Source organism: Zonotrichia albicollis, chromosome 1 (genome assembly GCF_047830755.1).
Source record: "Zonotrichia albicollis isolate bZonAlb1 chromosome 1, bZonAlb1.hap1, whole genome shotgun sequence".
Taxonomy (NCBI): domain Eukaryota; kingdom Metazoa; phylum Chordata; class Aves; order Passeriformes; family Passerellidae; genus Zonotrichia; species Zonotrichia albicollis.
The window spans coordinates 19,975,398-19,993,343 of record NC_133819.1 but is presented as its reverse complement, the minus strand read 5'-3'; the positions used below and the strand labels follow the sequence as shown (position 1 = coordinate 19,993,343).

General features: G+C 37.1%; 1 protein-coding gene across 3 annotated transcripts; it reads left to right on the top strand.

Moving 5' to 3' along the window:
* Positions 1-120: 120 nt before the first annotated feature.
* ARL5B (ARF like GTPase 5B) lies at positions 121-17,601 on the top strand. Of its 3 annotated transcripts, XM_026795761.2 has the most exons (8): positions 160-317; positions 5,163-5,250; positions 7,864-7,924; positions 9,059-9,206; positions 10,828-10,911; positions 12,626-12,777; positions 14,638-14,677; positions 17,463-17,601. In XM_026795761.2, exons 4-8 carry the CDS (start codon positions 9,063-9,065, stop codon positions 17,535-17,537), a joined length of 495 nt encoding a protein of 164 aa, XP_026651562.2. In that variant the 5' UTR covers positions 160-317; positions 5,163-5,250; positions 7,864-7,924; positions 9,059-9,062; the 3' UTR covers positions 17,538-17,601. The 3 variants fall into 3 exon arrangements, with proteins under 3 accessions (XP_005480367.2, XP_074391453.1, XP_026651562.2); XM_005480310.4 differs by lacking the exon at positions 5,163-5,250 and having other exon boundaries at positions 121-317; XM_074535352.1 differs by lacking the exons at positions 5,163-5,250; positions 14,638-14,677; positions 17,463-17,601 and adding an exon at positions 12,911-14,609 and having other exon boundaries at positions 121-317.
* The last annotated feature ends 345 nt before the right edge of the window (positions 17,602-17,946 follow it).

Sequence of the window (17,946 nt, the reverse complement as noted above, 5' to 3'; positions counted from 1 at the left end):
TCGCGCCGGTCCCCTCAGACACGCCGCCGCCATGACGCCCCCATGACGCCGCAGTGACGCGCGCGGCCGCGCCGGGGGGGGCGGGGATGTGCGGCCGTTGGCGGGGCGGGGCCGCGCCGCGTGCCCGCCCTCCCCTGAGCCCGCCCGCCCGCTCGGCGCTGCCGGGGCCGCTGCGGAGCCTCCGCGAGGGAGACGGGAGAGTCGGCGCCGCTGCTGCCGCCTGGGTGAGCTCGGGGAGCCCCGGGCGCTCGGCGGGAAGCCGAGCCTAGGCATGGGCCTCATCTTCGCCAAGCTGTGGAGCCTCTTCGGTAGCCAAGGTGGGCGCGCGGGCCCGAAGCGGCGGCGGGGCGGGCGGCGAGTGGAGCCCGCGGGGCTGCGGGGGCCGCGGGCAGCCGTGGGGGCTCCGGGGCCGGCTCCGCTCGCCGGGCTTCCCCTGAAGGCCCGCCCGGCCAAAAGTTGGGCTTTGCTTTGTGCAGCGCCCTGAGCGCTGGTGCCGCGGCGCCTCATGCTCCGGGTCGCTTTGTTTGAGTTCCCGAGGTGGTCCCTCTGTCCCCTCCTCCCCGGCCGCGTTAAACACCCAGCGTCAAACATCCGCGGCGGCCCGGGCTGCTGGGGCTGCGCTGGACCGTGACGGGCCCTCGGGGCTTCGCGAGACTCCTTTTAAAGTCGGGGTCTGTTATTAAAATCGTGTTTTAGTCTTTAATTAAAAGGAAAAGAACGACGCCAAACATGTAGGGGCCTTCGAGGTAAAGATCTGTTTGTGTTTTGGCAAAGATACTGGTTAAATACAGTTAGTGACCCAAGAAAATCAGTTCTCCAGCCAAAAATAAAAAGGTCATAAGGGGATAGTATCGCTTTCCATGCTCTCCTGCCCAGTTCATCCAGCCCTGCCATCACAGCTCGTGTTCTAATCCAGAGCTCAGAATTTGGGTCTGCCACCACTTTTACCTCAGATGCTTATCATAAAAGTAGAAAATTATGGTTTATCTGTTAATTTATTTGATTTAATAATTTTGGTTTACCTAGCCAGCTTTGATTAGAAAATTAAATAGTTAACAGTAACATCATTTTGCCTGCTCCAAGCTCAAGGCCTCAAGGAAGAACAATATAAACAATAAATTCATTAATTGTTCTCTCATCAGGTTTCCAAATGTGTACCTCATTTCCACTTTAAAGTTATTGAAAATGCAGATAAGCCTTTTTTGTGCAGTGCTCTGTTGCAAGTTTTTGGAGGCAGATACACCTGGTGTACTTTAATAGTTTTCTGCCTTTGGTTGCAGATAACCCAGTCTAATTCTGTACATACCAAAGCCTCAGTGTGTGTGCACATTAACGTCTATGTATCAAACTGTCTTTCATGGGATGGGATTGGTATCCAGTCCCAGATCATTGATTTTTCTCATGCATACACCGTCCTACCATGTAATTCCTGAAGTCTTCTGAATTTGTTGCTAATTTCTTGTTTTCCCAAACTGTCAAACCTATTTGGCAAGATCCAATGTTTCCCCTATCCTCCAGAAAAATACTAAGTACCTTTTTTTTATTTTCATCAAGTAGTGCAATCTGGATCTCCTTTTCTTCCATGAAGTATTCCAAAGACTCCAAAGAGATCTATAAGCAGGAAGTGATCAGCAGATAACTGGTGGCATGTAGTATTTGCCTCTATAGTAGATTATGATGTCAGTATTTATCTTCAGGAAAACCCATTGTCTTGGTTATTGTATATTATTTCCTGGAAGAAAAGTTATTCTTCATTGTGAGTGACCCTGGCTGGGTGCCAGATGCCCACCAAAGCAGGTCTATGACTCCCCTCCTCAGCTGGACAAGGGGAGAGAAAATACAGCAAAAGGCTTCTGGGTTGAGATAAGGAAGGGAGAAATCGCTCACCGGTTCCCATCATGGGCAAAACAGACTCAATTTGTGAAATTAATAGAATTCATTACCAATCAAACCAGAACAGGTTAATGAGAAATAAAACCAGATCTTCTGAACACCTGCTCCCCACTCCTCCCTCTTTTTTTCCCAGGATTAGCTTTATTTTTGGTTCTCTGCCATCTCCCTGCAGGAGGGAACGGAATGGGGGCTGTGGTCAGTTCATCACATATTGTCTCTGCCACTCTTTCTTCCTTAGAGAGGAAGAAAAAGAGTGTATCCCCTCTTCCAGTGTGGCATCTCTCCCATGGGAGACAGTCCTTCATGGGCTTCTCCAGTGTGTGTTCTTCCCAAGGTCTGCAATTCTTCACTAACTGTTCCAACACAAGTTCTTTTCACAAGTCCTTCAGGGAGACAGTCCTTCAGGGACAGGCCATTCCAGTCTGGCTCCCCCACAAGGTCACAAACCTGCCAGCAAACCTGTTCCAGAGTGGCCTTGTCTCCACAGCTCCACAGGTTGTTGCCAGGATGCTGCTCCAGGATGTGTCCACTGGAGTCACAGCTGCCTTTGGGATCTACCTGCTCTACCGTGGTGTCCTCTGTGGGTTGCAGGTGGATCTCTGCTCGCCATGGACTTGTGGCTGCAGGGCACAGCTGCATCACCATGGGCTGTATCTCTGACACCTGCAGCACCTCCTCCCCTTCCTTCTGCACCCACCTTAGAGTCAGCAGAGTTGTTTCTCTCACATATTCTCACTACTTTTTTCTCTGTCCTTAGTTTCTCCTATGCAATAACTTTTTCTCATCTTAAATATGTTATCCAGAGGCATTACTCCTGTTGCTGGTGGCCTTGGCTGGCAGTGGCTGGATACACATTTCTAGGAGTTTCTCAGAAAACACTGTGTAGCCCTCTCCACTGTCAAAATCTCATGTTGTAAATCTCATACATTCATATATTTAAATGGTTAATGAAATATTAGTCTCACAGTTAAATAGATGAAGTAATATAATGAAATATTTACTCTTTGGCATTTATCCCAATAAGAGACTTTAGGGTGTGTCCTGATCCTGGTTTAGTGCTGGATTTGTCTTTTGTTTAGCTTTTGCTTTGGGTTGGTTTTTTTGTTTGTTTTTTTTTTTTTTTTTTGTTTTTTTTTTTTTTTTTTGCTTCTTCTTGCGTTATCACAGAAAAGAGAGTTTCTTTTCATGGCTAAAACTAAAATTTAATTCTAGAAAATTTGCTTCAAACATATCTTTTTGATCTAATGGGAAATTATTCTCCAACAACGCAACTGTGTTCTCTAAATAATATCATTACTAATAATAAAGCATAGTAATTTCTGGGTTGATTTTGGTTGCTCTTCTAATTACATCAAATCTTAATAGTTCCTTGTAGAATTCACAGGCTGTCCTGGGAAGTTGCTTTGTTGAGCAGACTAGCACAGTAACTTACACACTGATTTTGGCTGTACTGAGGGACTGTTCCAAAAATGCACATAGGATCTGCTGTGTGAGGATCGTGGGATCAGTTCTCATGGCTGGTGCGAGTTGTGTGATAACCTGCAGCACTTGGCAAAAGGAAAGATGAAACTAAGGAAAGATTTGAAAGTTCCATCTGTGTTCTGTCAAGTAGAGCATGGAGGATGAGGTGTCCCTAAGTCTTTCAGCTCTCAATACATATTGTCTCATAATCAAGTGGTAATTGAACGATGTGAGCTGAAATAGAGATACTTTTACTCATAAAATAAACAGTTGGCTTTAAAATAGACTTTTGTCATTTTTATAGGTAACTTTCTAATGGCTTTGTGATTTTTTTTTCCTTTCTTTTGAACTTGACAAAAAAAAAATTACTCAAGAATTGTTTTATTTAAAATACCATTCTCTGAAGCCATTTGAAGTCTAGTTGCTAAATTACATAAGTTCAGTTGAATTTACTTCTGGTAACTTACTTTCAGAAGTTTTAAAAAAATCAGACTCCAGAAATAACCTGCTGAAGCTCCAAAAATGCTGAAGCCATGATTCAACAGTCAAGTGGTGGCACATTCTTCTGAGCAACATGCAGTGGTGTGGATAGATGGTGGAGCCATTAAGTTAGTGCCTGTGTTAATGCATGTCTGAGTAAAACTTGCTTGACTTATCATTTCATCAGTATTACCAAGATAGCTCTTAATTAAACTGTGGGTTAAAAATAGAAGTGAATGTCAGCAACCCTGATAAAGATAAATGACTGTTATCAAGACCTTATTTTTTTATGTGGTATATAGAGAAGCTCACAAATCTGGGGTGTACTTATTTTTGGAATGGTAATTATCCAGCATCTTACAGGTTGCTCTGAACAATTGCTACAGTTATTAAAAAGTTGCTTTAAGAAAAGTAATGGTAAGCTCTAATTCAAGATGATTGAACTTCTGTAACTCCACCGTTTATTTCACCGAGCCTTAGTGGCAGTTCCCAGTCAGGTTAGGAGAAACCATTATCTGGAAAACCAAATGGTTTTTGGTTCCTCTGATTACTAAAAGTTATTGACAGCTTCTCTGCTGCCTTATAATCAAACCTGGGGATACAAATGTATTTTAGCAGTTCTTTTGTGCTTAAGAGATGACTCTAAATTAGCTGGTAGTGTGCAGAATGAGTGTGTTTCTTTGTGTTGAAACTGTTTTGACCTCCAGAATAATGCTATTCCTCCTGCCTTCTTTCTAGCAACTTCTGTCTGCATTCTGTCTTCAACTCTGAGGCCTCCAAGGCTGTTGCTCTTTGGAACCAGATGAGCATTTTGTTTCACAGCTTGAAAACTATTGGTACTCATTCAGTAGTCATTTCTTCCAAATATTTTAGAAGTGTCATCATTAAAGTATTTAGAATTTTTTTATTTTTAGCTTTTGCAAAGTAGAGAAGAGGCATGTTGAGAGAATTGAATCTTCAGTTTTGGGCCCTTTTATCCTAGAGAAATATAGATGAGTAAGGAAGAAAAGAGCATATTATGTCTTACTTCTAAGATCTGCCAGAAGATAATCTTCACTGTTCTGTGTTTTTGTAATACTAAACTGCCACAGATTTTTTTAAACCATATTACATACCAATTTTTTTAAACAGTGTGCTAGAAATGGTTGATGAAACCAAGAAGTCCTTGGATACTTTTAAGGAGTAGTCTAATACTGTCTTTTCTTTTTTTCCCCTGCATATGCCTACTTCTTCTACTTTCCCCATCTTCCCTCCCTTTTCCTACACAATTAATAAAGACTCTTCTGCTCTCTCAACTTTGTTATGGATTTTCTTCTTCTTTTGCCAAGAACATGGTGGACTGGGAAGATGTTCATAAATACAACCTAAACTGAGTTTGAATACCAGCCAGTGAAAGGGAGAAACTTGGGTTAGTCTGTAAGTACAGAACACAAATAAATCACTGCCTATGATTTACCCAGTAATTGTCCTTCCTCCTAAATGTGGCATCTGTCTTCTCCTAGTTACTCTTGTAAACAAGTAACTGTCATGCTAAAATTCTATTCTGTCTTAGTTTGGTAGTTTTTAAGCTCACATGTTTTTCCTCTAATGGACATCTATGTGTGAATTTTTTGTTTTCATCAAACTGGACAGAAATTCAACTTTTGAATGTGTTTGTAAGCGAAGGGTTTCCATTGCTATAGTTCTGGAATCTGTTACTTCTATGAAATACCCATGATTTCATTTTACAATTTTCATGCCAAGATCACTATTGATTAACACTTGTGTGCCTGTTTATTGTTTGTGCTTATTCAATCACTGTATGAAACACCATCTGACTATGAAGTAACACAGATAAGCTGTGCCTTTTTTTCCCAGTTAGTGTTGGACCATTCACACTTCAGTGGCTTTCAAAAGCAGCCATCTCAACCGAGTTTTTTTCTTCATGACTTAGTATGATGTTGTATCATCCAACACTCCAGTCATTCACGCCTAAGATAACGTGTTCTGATAAGAAGATGAGAGAGTAGTGTAATGCCTGACTGGAATTTCTTTTCTTTCTTGAAAATAACTTAAACAGAATGCTGCAAAAGTAGAATCATCTTCCTGGCAATAGTTGACAACATGTTTAGTTTGAAAAAAACGGGAGGGCATTTCTGTGTTTGGGCCTTTGGAAGCTCTCTACATTTAATTACATTTGAAGAAGAGATGGACAGTCAAGCTACTAGGCATGATTTATTAGCCTTGAAAGTAGAGAGAATTTCATACTATGTATGTATTGGGAAAGGTTATTAATTACTGATGCTGCTGTTAGTGGGGCTAAAAGTACTCCTGCATTTACAGTCAAGAAATGTTCTTTTCTTAGCATGTGTTTACAGGATGCAGTAGTAGGGGAACTATCACAGGGAAATACATTTTACCATCTGTTATGATCCTATTGCACAGCAAAACTTACAAAAGTTCCAAACAAGAAAATATTTTATTCCAGTAATATTCAGTATTACAAGACCTCGGTTACTATATATGAATAGATTTTTAACCAAAATGCTTCAATTTTTCCTTAAACCACATACTTTTGGGGGGAAAAAATCATTTGACACTTTGAATAGATCTTCTGATCTAGTAACTTGTTTGATCCTGTAGATCAAGTGTGGTATTTTGTAGGAAATCTTAAACTGTGACCCATGACCCATGTTTTGCTTTGAAATAAGTGCCCTAGAATTGTAAATATTATCTCTTAAAAAAAGTGAGCTTGTTCACAGAGTTTTTATGTATCCATTTGCAAATTTTTCACTCTCAAGTGGTTTGCTTATTTTTGTCAGTAATTGGATCAGTATGCTGTAGCTTCACACCTGTAGCAAAAGAACAACCATTCTAAGTGTCTGTGATACTGGATTTGAAATTCTAAAAGGAATTATTTACAGAGGAGCATATAAATTCTGGAGGACTGTTTTACTGATTTTGTTTGTTTGGTTGATTTCTGTTTTGTCTTCCCTGTGCCTGGAAACAAACAGTATTGCAGCAATTGCGAGTTCACTGTTTCATATGTTGGATTTTACAGCAGGTTGGGGCAGATGATTTCTCCTTTCTGCTCAGAGCTGATGAGGCCTCACCTGGAGTGAGTGTGTCCAGTGTCCAGTTCTGGGCTCCTCAGTACAAGAGAGTCATGGACACTCTGGGGGGAGTCCAGTGATGGGCTGCAGGGGTGACAAGGAACTGGGGCATCTCACATATGAGAAAAAGAGGTGCAAAGAGGGCAGAGCCAGACTTGTCGTAGTGGTGCCCAATCACAGGACTGAGCAGTGGGCGCAAACTGAAACACACAAGTTCCCTCTGAACATCAGGAAACACTTTTTCACTGTGAGGGTGACTGAGCAATAACCCAGGCTGTCCAGGGAGGCTGTGGAGTTTCCATCTGGGATATATTAAAAACCCCTCTGGACATGGTCCTAGGCCACTGACTCTGTGGGCCTGGTTCAGCAAAGAGGTTCAACCAGATGACCTCCAGAAGTGTCTTCCAGCCTTGACCATTTATCATTCTGTGACTTCTCAGTTCAAAAGTTGCAAAATTAGAATCTGTGGCCTATTCAAAATACAGTTTCCTCTTAGATTTTTCTGTGTGAATAATGGTGGTACCTTAATAAATGGTTATTATTGATCCTTGAATGTTAGGGTAGTACCTTTTGCAGTCTTTGGATAGTGCTGGTGTTTTTAGCATTATACACTGCTATGGGTTATGTTTTTTCATTGTACTTTTCTTTCTAAAACTAGATGTTGTAGATGAAGTAATCATTAGTAACCCTGCCTTTATTAGATTTCCAGTGCTGGCTTTTCCTGACACTGGGGTGTCAAGAGAAGATGGGGCTTTGTTTGGTGTTTTTTCTGTCCTGAAGTTACCACTAATCTGTGTAAGGTGTTGATATAAAAGAAACAAGCAGTTGCATTCTTCAGGAAGGGAGAGTGATTAACCAGAATTATAATTATTGCTGTTTCACTAATTTATTTTTGTCTTCTTCTTTTTTCTTTTTTAAATTTTTTTTAATAATGCAGAGCACAAAGTAATCATAGTGGGACTTGATAATGCTGGAAAGACTACTATTCTTTACCAGTTGTAAGTATATGAACTAATTGTTTTTCTGTTTGCATTTTTTTACTTGTCACTGTTTAATCTTTGAAAATTCAGCTTTGTAACCTGGTGTAATCTCTGGGGTTCTAGATCACAATTTGTACATTCATGGAATGAGTTGTTCTAAACAGAGTAAATGTTTAAAGGATAAATGAAGGAGCTGCTGTGCTTTAAAACTGAACTATAAATTGACAACAAATTTCTACATCCAAGCACAAAGTGAACAGCAATTTTTTTCCCATGAAAGCCTGTCTGAATTTGTATTCATAAAAATAATCCTGTTTCCAGTAATTGCAGAAAAGAGCATGATTTTTAAATTAATAGAAATTCCAGCCAGGCTTCAAAAATCTGAAAAGGTTTCCAAATGTTTCTCAATTCCAGTGTATAAAATTTGTGATAGAGAATTCCTAAAAATAATATTTCAGCTTTCCCAGGTCCTACCTTACTCATTTTCTATAGCATCATTGCACCCAAATCTTGGCAGTATTACAAGAATATCCATAATAAATTCAAGTGTGTTGTCAGGAGCATAATTACTATTGTGATAGTGGAAAAGGAGGAGAGTATAGATAAATGAATATCCTTATATTTGGATAGCAAAGCAGCATAGTATGCTTTCCAAAAAAACTTTCTATATGTGAGCATTTTGAGCAAGCTTAAAGGTGGAACTGAGAAATCTTCAGATATGTAACCCAACAGTCCTTTAAGATTTAATATCTAGTTACTGAGTAGAGTGCTTTGATAAAATAATATTCCAATTTTTATTTTGCACAGTTTAGTGGTTGTGTATTTGGCATCTTTCGAATGGCAGCTCCTGCTTTAAAACAAGTGCATTTTAAGTGTCTGTTAATGCCCTTTAGAAAGACAGTCCTCCTATAACACTTAACCATTTTTATGCCTTTTATGTACTTATTTTTCCTTGCTGATTTCTTTAAGCATGACTGCAGTCACTGCTTTCTAAAGTTCAAATGTATAGCTTTTTTAAATATGCCTGATTTTTGAATATTTTTTGTCAGTTACACATACTTACTTTTCTAAAAAAATTTGTTATAACTGAATTCTAACAAGCCTTGTGGATTGTGCTGACTGGTCTTTATAGTGTGATATTGTTTCCTTTAGCTTAATGAATGAAGTGGTTCATACTTCTCCAACCATAGGAAGCAATGTAGAAGAAATAGTGGTGAAAAACACTCATTTCTTAATGTGGGATATTGGAGGACAAGAATCATTACGGTCGTCATGGAATACCTATTATTCAAACACAGAGGTATGAGAAGATGCTTTGAAATCTGCAAATTGAATGTGTTTGTTTGAAATTATATTTATTTATTAGGAATATTTGTAGACTTTTGTAGAGATTGCAGCTGTATTGTTTTTACATTCTAATGAGGGAGAATAAATTCAAAAAGTGTGAGGTATCTCTGGTATGCAGGGATTTTTCTGGTAATATTTGAAGTATTTTTTCTGTGTACTTTACTGTAGTGTTATTTGCTCTATGCTATAAACTGTGAAGTTAGATTTTTCCTAGGCAATCAAATGATAATGAAATGCATTTTAGATCAGATTTTTTTGTTTACTTTTTTTAAAGTCAATTGAAAAGAAAACTTTGAAATGTAACTTGAAAATTTTGTGATGATTTGCAGTGGTCAACTGGACTTCTGTACATCCAGTCTGAAATGGTTTTGAAATAATGATAATTAGGAGGAAATGAGGAATGAAGGAATAAGGAATATTCTCTAAGCCTAGGCAGCAGTATTTAAACAGCTCATCAGCTCATAGCTTTTATCCAGAGGAGGAAGGAAAGTCTTGCTGTGCACTACTCGTGAGGTACTGGCAGAGCTTCTGTTGCTGGAAAGGTTGGAGAAGAATTCAGCAACAGTTGATTTGTGGGGTTTGTTTTTTGTGACAGTCTTTTTGAGGCCAAGAGGTTATCAATACAAAAAGGCATATATAATCACTGAGGACTCTTTTTGAGACATCTGCACTGATGTAAAATATTCTAGACTTCATTTCTTACCATTTCTACTAAAAGTAGAGACCTCTTGTAGATATTATTCATTATATAAGTATTCCATCCTCTAGTAAAATTAGGTTTTTTATCTCTTACTTTTTCTATATCTTTTCCTATGCTCTTGAGGAGAGGTGAGATCAGTGATCCATCCTAGATCTACTGTAATCCTGATAATGACATCTCAACCCTCATCTCTAGTATTTTATACTAATTTTTTATGTTATCTGGAAAAGTGCAGCTACACCTAAGAAACACCTGAAGATAAAGAGACTTCTACCAGTATTATCTGGTATAGAGCAATAAGTTCTTGGCATTTATCCCTTGAGTATCTGGTTTTGGAATTTGGAGAGATGCATATTTTATTTTTCTGATACTTTTGGGATGTTCTTCATATTCTATCTAGCAAGTGTTTGAAATCCAGTGCCTTGTAGTACTTGGAAAGAACTTTCCCTTTACTTAGAAGCTTGGTCTGGTGGAAGCAGTTGAGGAAGAAAAGAGGTCTGTTTACTATGCTAATCCTAGCCTCCCTCATATGAATAATTCTATTACTGTTCCACCTCATCTGCTAGGCATCTCAAAGTCACAGCAGCATTAAATTGACTCAGGTTTTCATACTTTGTGGTCATTTATAGTGGCTAATGAATCACTTTAATTTTATAAGGCAAAGTGATTTGGAGAATATGTTGGAGAATTATAGCAGTGATTTCTAATTCTCCCTTTTTACTACTCTCTTTTCTCTTGTCACTTTCTCTTCTCTGGTGTCGTCTGAAAGTATGTCTGTTTTGTAGGAAGACTAGTGGTAGTGGTCTCTTGAAATTGTGCTTTCTGTAATTTGCAGTTTTTATTTACATATTATACTGTTGGTGTTTTTCCCTAGTTCATCATTCTGGTTGTTGACAGCATTGATAGAGAGCGACTTTCTATTACAAAAGAAGAACTTTATAGAATGCTGGCTCATGAGGTATGGTGGGGAGTTGGGATAATAGTTTTGTTGAGAACAGTTAAACAACATTTCATGTTTCCTATGTTAACAAAAATAATACCATCAGAAAAAAAATTGAGAATAAGTGTGCATTCATGTTGATCACATTTTTAAACCATATAAGTTATAAATAAGGAGAAAAATTATTATGAAGCTCTGTTCTAATAGGACTTGCTTGATTGTAATCAAATCAGTCTTTACTTTGCAAATTTTGGACTTATAAAATGTTATGCTTCATATTAATGTAACTGGGTATTGTCCTTTACCACTGACTGGTTCAGTTAAATGGCTGAAATTTGAAGAAATTATGTTTTTCTTTTTTGTTTTGTTTTGGTTTTTTTTAGTTTTTTTAGTTTTTATTTTAGAGAAATGAAATTGCCTACTATTTTTGTTTGTTCTAATCCTGTTCCTTAAAATTAAGGATTATATATCATACTATGGGAAAATTAATTTCAGTTCATTTTCCTTCAGAATTATTTGTTTGTATTTTTATTATATTTTGTCCTAGGGACTATTCAGCCTTGAGTCAACTCACTCAAATGTCCTAAATTAACTTGTACATTTGCTTAGGTAAAATATGTTAAAACCTTTTGTGATCACTCTGAAGCTGAATTGAGGTTGTTTTAAATCTAAATATTCTTTCTTTCATTTTTGAAAGAAAAGGATTTAGTACAGTGCAATTAATCCTGTTGAGTTAACTTCTCTGAGAGACTTGTGTTTCACATAAGTGAGTTTTTGCTTTGCAATTTAATGTTAGTTGTAGTTTTGATCTAATAGTAAGGAGGAAATTCACTACCAAAAAAGGTGGAAAAATTACTTCTTGTGCTGAAGTTTTCCCATGTAGTTTTTTGGTTTCCAGTCTCAAACTCTTTAAGAAATTGTGATCTACCATCTCTTGAAATCAGTTGGTAGGCCTAGACTGGGCTACTTGTAGGGTTGAATTTTCAGCTGTAGATCATAAAGCTTTGTTGTTTTTTGGTTTTTTTTCTCTTGGTGGAAAAATACTCTCAAAATTTAACATGCATTGAAGTGTATTGAACACTTTTAGTTGCAACTGTCAGCTTCCTGAGTATTAGATTTGTTTACCTTAATTATCTTTTAGAGCCATACATTCTAGTTCTTGTCTGTTTTTGAACGCTAAATTCCATGCTGAAACAAAACTATTTTAATTAGTTATTAAAGCTGATGCAGCATTATTAAAACTCCCTTTTTGGAACACTAGGGTTAAACTTTTAGGAATTTGGAAAGTTTTCTTAAATTATTACTGCTTTAATCAATACAGAACTTCTTTAATGAAGTTGAAGGAATTTCAAGGGACTGGTATCTAGCAGGCTTTCCTATTTGAGTAGTGTTTATTGTATTGTATAGGACTTGCACTACTTAACCAGAAATAATTCTGCTGGCTGAGTGGTTTGAAGCATTATAAAATGTATTTGACAAGACTTTTATTAGTTATGTATGAACTTGTGGTCAACACCAAACAATTTGATTCTCTGTGGTGGTGAACACTTCTGAATAAATTAGTTTTTTTAGCCTTACTGTAACAAATATTTCATGTAGTAAGACAGTTAAAACTCCATGCTCCAGTGTAGTTGTAGATTAGCTTGGATACAGTCCTTTTAACAAATGAAGTTAGCGCAATAGCGTTTTAGCTCAGTGTGATAAGTGTCTGAGTCCTCTGGATGGTTGCCAGGATTTGCGGAAGGCTGCGGTTCTGATCTTTGCCAACAAGCAGGACATGAAAGGCTGCATGACGGCTGCCGAGATATCCGCGTACCTCACCCTCAGCTCCATCAAGGATCACCCCTGGCACATCCAGTCCTGCTGTGCTCTGACAGGAGAGGGGTAAGTGCTGACTGCTTGCTATGGCAGTTCCTGGTCCTGCTGACACCAAAGTGCATTTTTGAAAGTTCTGAACTTTGCTGTCAGAGGGATGTTTTAAATTTTTCGTCATTGAACCTTGTTGGTTTTTTCATAGCTCATGCTTCAAATTAATATGGACGTCTTCCTTTTGTTACAAACTCCAAACCAAACACCACCCCTCCACCTAAGTATGTAGCTGTTGACATAACTGTCTACTCTCTGTGTGCTACTCTCTTACTCTTGTGTGTCTTTCTGTATTTGAAGAAATTTGCTACTGTTCCTTCCTTTATATTCTAAGCTACAGAAAGCTTCTAAGCTGGGAGATTGAGGTGTTCAGGGTTTTTTTGGTTGATTGGCTTTTTTAATTAGCATTGAAGCATAGTTTTTGATGAAAACTTACATAGATCTGTCATAAAACAAATTTTTTACCAATATTAAGCTATGTTTATATCTGGCTAATGTAACTAATTTTGAAATTTGCATATCTTATGCTAACAATTACTAAAATGGAATGCTGGGCTAGTCTTAAATCCTTAGTCTGTAAATATAAAAAAAATAATTAATACCTTCTAACAAGTTGAATAATGTCTTGCCTGTATGGTGTGAAGTGCTGATTTTCATCTTGGTTTATAAGGCAGTCTTGTAATATGTGATATTTAGGGGTTTTTTTGGCTGTATTGTACAACCTTTACAATAATGTGGTCTTGTGACATCAAAAATAGCGAATCCAAGTGGGTATTTAGGAAGGGAGAGCAACTACCTCACTTTCTAGCATGAAGTATTTAATGTCATGGAGATGTCTTGTAGAGTGAATGGTGGCATTAACTTCCCTGGGGTGGAAGGTGTTAGTGAGAACTAAGTGGGGGGTTTTTTATGGGGTGGTTGTATTATTTTGTTCTAAAAGCTAACTACTTTCCTTCTACCAGTTTTGCTAAAGTCATTTTTGAGTACACAGTTTATGGACTAAGATCTTCAACCAAGTTGACATTTGAAGGAAAATTATAATTAATAAACGTGAGGTTTAGTTTAGAAACAGTGGCCATCCTAGGCTGCTTCTTTCATATTGTAAAACAAAAGCAATGAATATTTAGAATACTTTAAACTATGACAGTAGTGAAATGAACTTAGAATAAAACATTCCCAGAGTTAGATAGCTGAGCTGAGTCTTCCTTGGGAAAATCTGACAAGAATCTGGGGGGATCAACCTGGTGTGAGTGAAGCTAGCATTCTTGGATAGCTAAACACTGATTTACTGTACAAAGATAAAGCTCAAAGGGGTATAAATTAGGTAACTAGATCCCTGGAAAATCAAGAGAAAGTCTATCTTCTAAAATGGAAGACTTGTAAATAGAGATGCGAATTGGGTTAGAAAGCAGATTAGCTCCCATGCAGGCTTGGTATTCAATATAAACACACTTTTAATTTTGTAATGTAATTTTGATACACTGTCTTTTCATGAAACAATTCAGTCTGGATAACCTGCCCTTTTTCTTTTAATATTAGTATGTAAGGGTCTAGCTTTCTGTAGAGCGAGAAGAACTTTTTTCTTTTCATGTACTTGGAAGTAAGCATTTAAGGATAGTGTCTTTCAGGTTTACAAGGAGAAAGAAATTTGAAGTACTGCCAATTTTCAATAATTTAGAATGCTTGACCATTTTCATGTGGCCAAAGCCTAAGTAGACTTAGTTTAAAACACTGGTTACTCTCTTCAGATTTCAATCACATTTCCAGTTGATTTAATTTATTTTAAGTAGCTGGTTTTTTCACCTAAAAACAAGTAGAAAATACCTTCAAGATGCTGGAATAGAACTTGTACCAAGTATAACATCTCTTATCTTTCAGATTATGCCAAGGCTTGGAGTGGATGACCTCCCGTATTGGAGTGAGATAGCTTTTTTATTTGCCTTTTTTTTTCTTTTTTTTTTGTTACTCCTCCAAAAGAAGAGACTTCTATTTATCCTGTGAACATGTACATTTTTCTGTACTTTTGGCTGCTGAGGCAGTGACCAATGTTTAATTTATATCAGCCAACCTCTAAGCTGTGCTTGAATCAAGTGCAGTTGAACTGAAACACAAAAGTATTTTCTTAACTTTTTTTAATACACTAATCTTCAACTGGATGAACATATGTGAATCTGTTTTTAAACATTGAAATCCTTCTGAATATGAATTCTAACTTTTTCAATGATAGCTTTTTAAAATCTCTTTTGTCATTGTCAATATTTCAGATTTCCTCTTTCTAAATAGTTGTATAACTTACTAACATAAAGGAGCACATTTTATTTAATAATTAAAAGTAGTGTTTAGGTTAACTTTACTCTGCCATAGCTTTAACCTCAAAGGATAACCATATCTCCAGCTGGACTTCCTGGAATATTAGTAGAGTTCTAGTCAGCACAAGAATTAATAGTTATGAGTGCAAATTTTTAAGTGCTTAATGAACTATTGAAAGTTAATATTGTGATGGCTTTCAATCTGATATACAATGGAACTTCTGCCTTAAAAATCTGTTTCAGTCTCAGTTTCTCTGGTAGGTAGTTCTAGGACATTCTTATATTCTTCTACTTGAAGGTACATCTCTGTACGGTGCATAAAAATATTATTACTAAATGCTGGTGTAGTCATTTAGAACTTGAATAACTTTTCAAAGATAAATGGGTAATTAAATTTGGAATCACAGCAGCCAGTGTTATGTGTACACTTTCTATATTCTGTTAAAATTTTAAACTCTATATATGTGAACCTTCCTCACCTTTTAGTGAGAGTGCTGTTTTCTAAATTAATACAAAATCAAAAGGGAAGCCAGATCTATAAACAAAACAAAACCATGGTGCTGTATCTGTAGACTTCGGAGTGAAGCTAATCTTGACATTTATTTATCTACTATCATACGTGTTTTCAGATTCTGTTACAGAGAAATTATTTTGCCTTCATTTTTGTTTTTGGTCTTATTTGCACAAGCAGAGAACTTTTGACAGTGTTTGAGTTAGATTCTTTCACCTGAAATTTGAAAAACAGGTGGTGAAAGAGTGGACCCAGTAACAGTTAATTCAATTTGAAGGGAATTAAGTTAAATCTAAAGATAATCTAAAGATATGGAGTTAATTGAGAACATGAACCATCACATAAACCTAACCACCAGTCCCCCTGAAAACCCCACATGAGGATTAAAATAAAACAACAAATCAAAACTGATAGTGGACACCCCGTTCCTAGCAAGGTCCCAGCAGCAGTCAGGTACCCAGCCTATCTAAATGCTTGGCAGGTTTTCCAGACGCACCATTCTGCACTTCTGCATGCCTAAAAGCCACATGGAGTTTGGTTACCTGAACTGTTTTGCAAACTGACTGTAGGCCTTTGATGACAAAATGTTTTTGTTTAATCTTGTTTTGAAAATTTAAGGACACTGAGTTTTCTTTAATAAAATTTTAAGCTTTGTAAATCTCAATTTGCTTCCATTTTATTTAAATAAAACTTAATGAAATGTTAAAAGTATCAGCAAATATATTGTTATAAGCGTTGGAAAGACTTTGAATACATGTGGAAACAGTGATTGGTTGAATGAAGTTGTGTATTATTGCCAGTTAGAAAAAGTCACATTTAGGACTACATTGAGTGTAAAGTCAAAATGTTCAGAAAATAATTAAAGTCAGCAAAAAGTAGTGTATAAAGAAAAAAGATGAATGCAAGGCAAGGTTAAAATCCAATATTAAAGCTGCTTGCTGTGATGTTCAGCTGTTTTAATGTGTGAAAATAAGATTTGTTTTGTTCTTAGGGAAGCAAATTATAAAGGAAAAAAATAAAATGATAGTATGAATGATGTTTCTTGTTTGGTAACTTAAAAATAAACCTGAAAATAAATTTAAATTGCAAACTGAAATGATATCATTCAGAATGTAGTCCTGAATACTTAAAGAGAGCACTAGCTGGTTTTATTGCCCTTTGCTTGTTTTTTTTTTTTTTTTTTTAAGAAGTATGATTTTGTATTATATGCTTTCTAGCTAAAACCATATGTAAATCTAGATTTTGTTTACTAAATACAGTCTTACCTGAGGTAATGCGTATAGCTTTGATGAGGAGGAAATGGTCTGGCTGTAGACATTATAATATCAGAATAAAGGATGTTTTCTTTTTATTTCTTAGCACTCAAGACCTTTGAGTATCTTTACAGAATAAAGCATTCCTAACAAATACTATGATTTTTATCACCTAACAACTTCATTTTCTGCAACCGTTTTCCGTTGATAATACTGGTTTGTTCACAGCACTATTGCTGTGATTTTTTTTTTTTACTATTATTATTTTTGGGGGGAAAATGCCTTGGTATGGAATTTTGGGGGCCCTATTTGTAATAACTTTGGAGTCTGTTAAACTAAAAGTGATTTTATCATAATTTTTTTAAGGGTTGCCTTAGAATGAATGCTGTGTCTGTCTTTGCATTGCCAAATACCGCATTATGTTTGCTAATTTAAATGCAGTAAATATCTTGCAGTAGTTTTGCACTTTAAAAGTATTCTGTGTTTAATGTGCTTTTCACAAAGAGCAATCTTAATCACCTTAAGTTCAAGAATTTATGGTGTCTGTCCTATGCACATTTATGTTGTACTGCTCTAAATTGGTTGGCACATGTCTTTTTATTTGTTTATGTTTTTTTACTTTTTATCTAGGTGACAAAGAGGTTCAGGATCCCCAAAGCAGGGATTCTTTCCAGATCTTTAAACACACTGCACTCAGTAAGGTGAAGAGGACTTGGGCACAGCTGCTCAAAATATTTGTCATCAAAATAAAATTGAGTTGTTCTGTGAATTTGGATGGGGTTTTTGTTTGTGAGTACTCTGGTGAAGAGGTATTGTAGCAATGTGGCCTTGTCACTTTCATTTCATCTCCAGTCTGTTCACTGGGGCAGAATGGGGGCCTACATCATGTGCAGCTGTAGCCAGTTCACAGAACGTCTTGGCTGGACACCTGCTTCCTTTCATCTCGGAGAAGCTCCAGCTTTGATCCTAAAGATCACATCATTTCAGCCATGGGAAGTGTGGGTCTTTGTTTGTTTTAGAGAAGAGTGTTTGTTTTAGTGGACTGTTCCCTTCCACAGTAAGAACAAAACAAATCCAAACAAAAGACTGGGAAAAAACTTGTATGGATCTTTGT